This window comes from Pygoscelis adeliae, unplaced genomic scaffold (assembly GCF_000699105.1).
Source record: "Pygoscelis adeliae isolate BGI_AS28 unplaced genomic scaffold, ASM69910v1 Scaffold188, whole genome shotgun sequence".
Taxonomy (NCBI): domain Eukaryota; kingdom Metazoa; phylum Chordata; class Aves; order Sphenisciformes; family Spheniscidae; genus Pygoscelis; species Pygoscelis adeliae.
The window spans coordinates 748,456-757,857 of NW_008825304.1; the positions used below are offsets into that span (position 1 = coordinate 748,456).

Below are 9,402 nucleotides of genomic sequence, written 5' to 3' on the forward strand. Positions count from 1 at the left end.
CATTACTCCTTTTCTCATATTCATAGGTACTGATAATCTGTACTCACGAAAACAGATTTACACTGGCAAACAATTTTCAGATACAATTTTCATTGAATACTTGCAAGTTGAATATTTAGAACAGTTTTTTCATTTATAAATTTAGTATACGCATACTTGATCTCAGTGGGGATGACAAAGTTTTTAAAACTTCCTTTAGTCTTAAATCAGACTCCTTTTTAGGGTCTTCATTCATGTAATTTGTCAATGCTAGTGGCTAAGAGTACTGCAAATGTAAGTGGGGGGCATACACATATTTACTGGAATGTCTGATAAAACTCTTGCAATTTCTTTCTTTTTTTTTTTTCCCCAAGACCAAGTCACTCAAGGGCAACTAAAAATAAATAAAACTTGTATTTTAGCTTAACCTCTCTTTGGAGTTTCTTCGACTTGATTCACTCTGACGCTGAAAGGGCTTTCTCCCCACATCCTACAACAAAGGGGAGGCAGGAGCGCCAGTCAGCACTAACAGTTTGGAGGGCAGAGAACAATAGAGGCTGAGACTCCGCGCTGCTGGGCTGAGCTGCTTTTTCACAAGGGGAGTATTTGTTCAGTTGCTACTTCTCCTTTAGGACTGGACATCGCTCAGAGTTTACACCACTTTAACAACGGTCTGATGCTGCTACAATTATATAAACCTTGTCTTGGTGCTAGAGAGTGACCCAAGTCCTGGCTTTGTGCAAGGGGAAGCATATAATTGCACTGCCCAGGAGGAGCCTCATGCAGGAATTGTGGGAATCACAATTCCTTCCCTGCTTGCCATGCTCCTGCAGGGAAGTTAATTACTGCAGCAATTTATGATGCAACTCACTCCCCGCCTTCCACAGCATCTCAGCTCTGCTGCCCAGCTCGCTGCAGCTCCTCGCGTCGGACAGCAGCAGCAGAGGCACAGCCTCCGGAGCTGCTTTCGCACCTGTACCTACTGACAGCCGTCTGGTGCATGAGAAGGGAGGCCAGGCTCTGTCTGCATTACTGCCAGCACTGCTGCCTCCATCGTTCGCCTGTTTCTTGAATAAAAAAATGCATACGCGTCTTAAAGAAAAGTAGCACTATAGCTGAAAACACATGTCTGCATGTGACTACACTTCAAGAAAAAAAAAACAGCAGGAGATATTTATTTGAATGGTGAAACATGAATAATGAGATCACCTTCACTGACCTAGCATTAGAGTAAGCACAACGGATGCAATTCTCCAGGGATCAGAGTACCCTGAGCATTCAGAAGCAGCTTCCCCTACTGGCAGGTCATTCCGTATACTCATTTGCAGCATTTCTGCACTGCCCTTTGAAATAATGGGCACCGATTTGGGTTGCACTAGTGCTCTGACCTCTGTGACAATCTCCGTTTCCAGAAACTCCAACCGCAAGGTAACGAGCCACAGCAAAAGACTGAAGCAGCATTTTGTAAGGTAACAGTTCACAGCACACGGTCCGCCTTTGCAGCATGGTTCGGGTGGATAAGAAGCGGTACCCACGGCTGCTCCACGGCACTGCTGAAAGAGCGACAACACTGAACTTCCCCAGGAGCACTCTGCCGCGGCGGACATGCTGCGAACTGCAGTGCCACTGCCCCAGCACAATGGGAGCGAGAGGCAGCCTGCTGCAGCTCTCAAGTGAGGAGAGGTAATTCTCATGATTATTTCTCTGTTCAATGAAAAATATATTTCTTCAGTCTCAAACAAGTTGAAAACACTTGTAAAATCTAGTTCTAATAATTGTTATGTAGGTAAGTGAATTACATTTGTGTGTTTCCATGGTGACTGATAATGTAAAATAATTAAGTATGAAGAATAATGAGGAGAAAACTACTTCCTCTTTTTAAGGATTAGGGGCTTACAAATTGATTCAATCTAGCTATTTTTAGTGCATGTAACCTTTGCAAAGAATGTTAAAAAATTATGAGTAAATTAAACTAAATTGTATTAAAAGGCCTTCACATTGATCAAGAGACTTTATCTGCTGCTGATGTGAAAATTAAAAAAATAATCTTTCTTAAATTTGTACATATATTAATATAAACTCTGTGACATTTTGCACTAAGTGCTGACTGGTTGCTTTTTGCGTTCTCAGAGCAATACTTAATTTCTCTTAAGCGGGAGCATTCCATTTGTGCGGCACTGAAGACAAGCCCTCTCTCCTATGTACAAGAAGGACAGGTTCTGCAAGAACTCTTTCCTAGAATACGGTTCAAACAAAACTTCTGGATGAAAAGTCTTCGTTGAAGTATCTCAGAGAAGGATACCTATGAAGCATTGCCCTGCAGACACAATACTATCTGTATGTCCTGTTCACTGCAGAAAGACTTCGCTTCTGGCTGACAGACTTGGTCGGAGCATGAATATGCTTTGTTTTTCCCTCACAGTATTTTATACTGAAAGCATAGTAATAAACAGCACAGGATGAATAACAAGAAAGTGGCTAATAGCTCTAAAGTACATTTTTAACTGAATTTTGAATGGAACGGAAAGCCTAAAAGGTGCTGAGAACAGGAGGATGAGAAGAAAATGATTTTACCCCGAGAGGGGGTGCTGTACAGGAAGTCAGAAAGTAAGAAAAAAGAGCAAGAAGCGGGTATTTTTTCTTCACTGCTCTAGCAATATAACAACAGCCATAAAGCACTTCAGCATTGTCTTCTCTTGCCATATTGATATTTTAATTTGTGATGTTATTAATGATTGTTGTAGAAATAGAAACTTTTGGCTTATCTGAAAAAAATAGGCAAAATTTTCAATTCTCTGCCAACCATAAAAATGCCAGCCTCCCTTAGTTTTTGCAATGAACGTTTTGTTGTAATAATTACATAAAGAATTTGAATTTTATATTCATTTCTGCAAGTCTTTCAAGACATTTCTAGTACACATTTAATCTATGAGGAAAACAACAATTGCATAAAAGGAATTGCATTGTCACATACACGGTCTGACTTCCTGATAGCCCTCTAAAACTGGTATGGAGCGGGTACTGGCATAGACGGTGCAAGCAGTGAGGTATCAGAGAGAGTGCACCCCTGTCGTGAGAGCACACCCCTGTCCTAACTTTGGAAAGTCTGTAAAACAGCAGAACTTGTCCATAACTTTACTCTGGCTTAGACAGAGGAAGGTATAAAAACAGTTGCATACATCTATTCCCATTCTCAACCGGTTTATACAGTTTATTTACTCCGGTTTGGATAACTCAAAGTAACCACAGCAATTCGATTTGCAGTTTTACTGCTGAAAAGTTCTTTAATGTATGCTGATGTCCTGTGTTCTTGGTGGGCCAGTGAGCAGGCTGTGGCTGCCGGAGAGCAGTGTCCTCTGCTAGACCTTTCCCACACTCACTCTAGGGTCTATAGCAAAAATGGCAGAAGGACCAGAAATGACAATTTCTTGGTTCCTGAACAATCCCAAACATCAAAAGCCTCATCAGAATCAAAAGGTATCAAAAGATGTTATTGGAATGAAGAGAATCCCAGTGAGATTACAACTCAACAAGCGTATGTCGTACATTTCTGCACAGCCCTGAAAACACAGCATCACAACAAGGTAAGAGAAAGGAGGGATTCAGACAGTGATTTGTGATCCCACTGGGCACAACTAGCTTTAAAGATCAGTACTGCTTTGAAGCACACATGAAGGGCTACAGACTTAACCTCCACTTGCAGGGTTTTTGTATAAGAACAACAGTCAAAGAGATTTTAAGTATGTGGAATTCTCATTTTCAGTGTGCCTTCACCTTGAGGATCTACGAGCAACTTTGTCAGCACTTTTGGGTTCCAGAATCAGCCAGGATGCAAGCACCTATCTCTTTACATCCACAGACACTCAAACCTTTAACACCTTAGTACTTGGACACAGACTCAAAGCACACTTGCAAGCCCCTTCAAACAAAAGGTAACATATTCTTCTCAGTAAAGGAAATCAAATTAAAACCATACCAAAAAACCAGCGTTTCCAGAAAAGAGATTCCAACATCGGATGCACCAACCACCACAATTCTACTGTTGATAGATGTTTTAGATTCCAGTACCAGCTTTCGATTTATGTGGTTCAAAGAATAACTCAACTGTAAAAAAAAAAAAATGTAAAATGACATAGAAATACATTAAAAAAACCCAGCAAAAGTCTGCTAAGAATCATTAAACCATCAATAATGCATTACCTTGCATTCATACAAAACTTATTACGGCTCACTGACATGACTAATACTATGATTTTTCTGTGCACAGCACAAGATAACACAGTAGATAAACGGTACTAAAATGTTGAAATATGTGCATGTTTAATAGGTCACAGCAAATTAGCAGAGCTTAATGGTCTGGCTTCTTGTGGAAAAGATGCTATGAAGTCCTTGTAAGAGAGGAGAAAACACTGCCTCTTCTATAATTTACTACCATTTAGCTAACACCTGGGGAACATATATTTACATAATGTTAAGGCTATTTTTATACCTTCTAGAGCAGTTTTTACTCTTGCTGTTTTATTTTACTTGTAACTTAATTAGGAACTTATATCTTGAGTGTCTTTGTGTGTTTAATTGAAAACTCTCTTCCAAAATGATAGAATTAACGCTTTTTCTTAAATACAGAGCAGCTACACTGAAATCCAGGCTGTCAAATGAGTAAACTAGTATCTCAATGCCACCGAGATCAATACTGTGGCCAAAAATCTTACTATGACATTTTTAATTACTAGCTTCTCAGATTCCATTCTTCTCAATGCATACGCTGGTTAAGACAATAAACTCCATGTATTTTTTTTTTTTTAATTTGTGTCTCTAGGTCTCACTAGCTAACAGAGATTCTCAAAACAAATATGCAAGAAAGGGTCAAGAGATAATATTGCATTTGACAATTTTTTTTTCTGCCCTGAAGTATATTTAGTTTTCAAATTTCTGATGAAAGACAGGGAAATACTTTTCCATCTTGCAATACAACACACTTCATATTTTTCTTATTGCTTTGGGTTGTATACATTCACATTTCACAGAATGCATAATTGCAGATTCATAAATGCACTCAAGAGACAAATAGAAAATTGAGCTACTTGTCAGACACTTCTGTATGTTTCTGCTGCGTCACTTAGGCAGGAAGCAATCTAAGACTTCTAACAGGTTTTCCTCTATTATGAATAGGAGACAGAGGGTTAATAAAATTAAGTCCTCTAAACTCCTCCTATGAAATTACAGTAGAAATATATTCACTATATATTAGTTGACAGAATAACTCAATATATGAAGAATAAGTATTTTATTTTAAAGCTATGGTAATGACATTGGCCTTCTCAAGAAGTACATGGCACATCGAGATCCAAGAGATCTTTTATACCATGTCTTTGCAATGGTGGAGACCCACAGCTGAGATTTCAGCATAGCTTCACTACAGAAGGTGCAGAATTGTCTGTAAAACACACTAGAGTGCCGTCCTATACCTTAAGGAAGGATTATGGACCAATTACTTGCAAACTGTCATCACTGTATAGCAAGTAATTTAAAATGTGTCAAAATTAAATGTCTTCTTTGGTCAAGTAACATGATTTTTTACTGCCAGATAAATGTTCTTCCGGTTGCAGTTCATCACAGTGCAATGATGACATCCAGTGGTGAGCCAGATTCATCTCAGGGACTGCACTTCACTAAGAAAATTCCAGATGTGTTAAAAAGTATACTGGCCCATGGTGGCTGCTTAATGAAGTCAAGTGTGTGAAATCCAGCACACGCCCGCAGTCTCGCAGACAGCCCCGCACCAAGGAACGACTTGACTAGCCAGGGCTAAGCCACAGAACGACCGTAACGCTACCCAAATTGTTATACGTCATCTACAAGTCTCTACGAACAAGCCTAACAATCTAATCCAAAGCCAGTGCTTTTTAACATGGTTAAACACTTCTTACAGCAGGATTTGCCAGTAATAAGGGTTTTGATCATAAATGAAAATATATCTATAACACTTCCACATTTCAGAAACTGAAAAAAACTTTTATGTTTCATTGAAAATGTACATCACTGGAAGAGATATTAAGAAGTGAGAAGAACCAATGCCAATTATAAAAGGCATGCCCCACTGCTTAAAATAAGACTTGGACTATGTTTTTTTATAACATACTAAATGAGTATGCCCCGACTACAATGTTTGACATAGTTCTGCAAGTGCTGACACTTGCGGAGATCTCATGGTACCACAAATAGGCATTGAGAATACTGTGCTTAAGGCCCTAATCTTGGTACTCAAATTCCTTGGGTTGGCGAACTCTGCAGACAAGAACTGACAGGCTTCTTTTGCTGCACACAGAGAGTTGCAACTCTCCAGAAAAGCAATGCCTTCTGGAGGAAAAATTATTAGTGATGTTTTTGCAGAAACGTGGCTTTTAAGAAAATTAATAAAATCATAAAAAGAACACGAAGAGAAACTACTTGTAATGTACCTAATCAACCAAAGTAACTAGACAGGAATGTCAGCAGCTAATAGGATAAACCCAATAGACCTTACAGCAATGCCAAGTTCAAACATCTCCTTCTACTGCAGTGCTGTGCTGGTTTTTTGTTGGGTTTTTTTTTGGGGGGGGGTTGGTTTTTTTAAGTGTACTCCAACAATGAAATACAAAGCAGTAATACAATTTCCTAGGGAAGAGTTGTATCTAATTTATGAAATGGCTTCTGTATCAATGATACAAAGGCAGCATATGAGTAGAATATAACCGTTTTTGTTCACCACACAATGGCCCCCAACACCAACAGCTGTCATGCTTCAGAAATCACCTTTCTAACAGCTAAGTACACTAAATGGCCCCAGGGAGTAAGGAATTAGGTGGATTGGTCCCATAATACCACCTTATTTTAACAGAATGTCAGGACAAATGACTACATATGTTCCCCAGAGGAGTAATCAGACATCATAATTGATAGGTCAATAGCAAACTCTAACTTGTTTATTTTGTATCCAATTTATTAAATAAAACAGCAATCATTAACTAATGTAAGGCAAAAAGCAGTAATTGCCAATGTTAGAAAAGGCACACATAGCTCAGAAAAAAGTATTTTCTTTGATTATCAAAAAGATTATTTTCCCTCCTTTCCACTCTGGTATCTGACAGCCTCTGCCACGGCACCACCTGTCACATTGCTTCCACCTGGGAGGGCAGAGGGCTGTCTACGCCTCCAATTCCAACTGCTGACAAAGGTGGCCTTTCTTGATTAAACCATGGGGGATGTTTTTTCATGTGGACAGCCAGCGTCTAGAGGCCTTCAAACTTTACCTCCATTAAAAACGGTTCTGCTTTTCTCAGGATACTCCACTGAAAACACAAACCCTGCATGTAAATCATGCCTTTCACTTACGATCTCACAGCACAATATGTGCCAGAGTAGGGTTAATTTATAGCATTAAAAATTCACGCATCCTTCTACCCTAAGTAACCGATGGAAAAAGATACATGAAATAGTTATTTGTTTTTAGAAAACATGTTTGTATGCATTTTTTCCTTTGCACTTTCAAACCAGGTAAAGCATCATACATTCACTGCGAGTGCCTGGATCTCCCATCTGGGTAGCCACTCAGTTCGCATATTGCCTGGGAACGTATTCATTGTACATTTACTCAACAATACATATTGGTGGTACAAACTCAGATGAAGAATATTTTGTAGCTCCTTTTAGTTCTCTTTTAACACATTGGACCCTGGGCTATTTGTAGAATTTCTAAAAATATTTTTTGTAATTGTTCTACAATAGGTCTAATTTTATAGCATGTTACCTTCATTTAAACAAAAAAAAAAGGAAGCCGGGCACCCAAAAATGAAAAACCAAGTTGGACAAAGGATTTCAACTTTGACAGAAAAGGACCAGTGTGACGTTCTGAATTGGGTATTGGTAAATATATCCTAGTAAAACATCAGCAGCGTGTCAAAGAGCTATTACACTCATCGCTGGAACTCTTCATGCAAAGACTCTATAATGCAGCAGAATTTAGACTTGATTTTATTACACGCTGAGGACTTGGGCCTTATCCAGCTACACACTTAAGTGTTTGCTAAATTTTAAGTATGTTAAAGTGCCCCTGAATTCAGGAGGACTGCTCAGGGTACTACAAGATAAATGTGGGACTGACTCATTTGTTACTCACTCAGCATCTTCACACATCCCTCACTACCACAGGAAGTAACAGGGAACCACCCGGAGGGACCTTCCCAGCCCTGTCGTGGGGGATTCTACGCCTGCCTGCGATGCTTTTGTCTTAATTTAGCATTTGTTACTGAGAAGCCTGAGTGATAGTTACTGCTGTACAGGATCTACATAATTTGAACTCTGTTACCGTAAAAACCATCAGAAGGAGTAAAAATTATTAACAAACCTGTTCCTAGATTAGTGCTGAGGTCAGCAATAGTGGCAGGCAAACAAGAAGGTGAACAAACAGAGCTATTTTAATTTCAAGCTCCATTTGAATCACAAGAAAAAAGAAAAAAATCAATGTTTACCAAGGAGATATGAACAAAAATTATTGGAAAATGCATGCTTTTTCAGCCTGTATTATTATTTTTTTTTCTAAATACCAGCTACATTCCAAAAAGTCTCATTAGGAACGTCTGTAAACATGTTTTCAAAAGCTGTTTCCAAGCATTCACAGATTTACACAAATACCAGAAACGGAAGGAAAAGGAAAAAGAAATACAACTGTGATGAAGACTGCAGCCTGAATTTTGTTGTCTTTTTCAAAGAACCTTCTTTAGTAACTGTGGCTCTATAAAACCAGTTTGCACAGATAATACCTAGCCTTTATATAATATTTTTCATCCCTAGACCTCAAAGGCCTTTATGAATGAAGTCAGTATTATTATACCAATCCTCATATGGGTAAATACTGATCTTCACCTTCTGGAAAAACAGTCTATATATTCATGACCAATTTCTATCCCACAAGATATTCTTGGAAGGAGGTGAAAGCAGGTAGTAAATATAATTTATTTTTTTTTTGGGGGGGGGGGGGCAAGATTTTTAAAAAAATATACAAAAGTGTAGCAATATCTAGGAACTTCAGCCTGAAATACCTTCCAGGTATTACCAAGCTGGACTCCCAGCATAAATGTGGAAGGAAATACAGGAGGGGTTGGGCTGGATGGATCTCAATTCTGTATGTCAAATTTACATAAACCATCATAGGTCTATTACACTCGACATCAAGAACATAGACTGATTTACTCCCAGAGACGATCTGGCTGTGCCCAAAGGCACAACAGCAAAACTGGAGCTGGCAATAATCATACAGTGTCTATCGATGCAATGCCAAAAGATCGTCTCACTGTCCTGCTCTTCAGAAGTCCTTGCTGTCCTGGTTTTGGCTGGGATAGAGTTAATTTTCTTCCTAGTAGCTGGTACAGTGCTGTGTTTTGG

General features: G+C 39.0%; 1 protein-coding gene across 1 annotated transcript in view; it reads right to left on the minus strand.

Moving 5' to 3' along the window:
• Positions 1-9,402, minus strand: part of CFAP61 (cilia and flagella associated protein 61) — a 108,550-nt gene that overhangs the window by 51,426 nt on the left and 47,722 nt on the right. Inside the window, 1 exon segment of the mRNA XM_009330133.1 lies at positions 3,956-4,083. Coding sequence (XP_009328408.1) covers positions 3,956-4,083 — 128 coding nt within the window.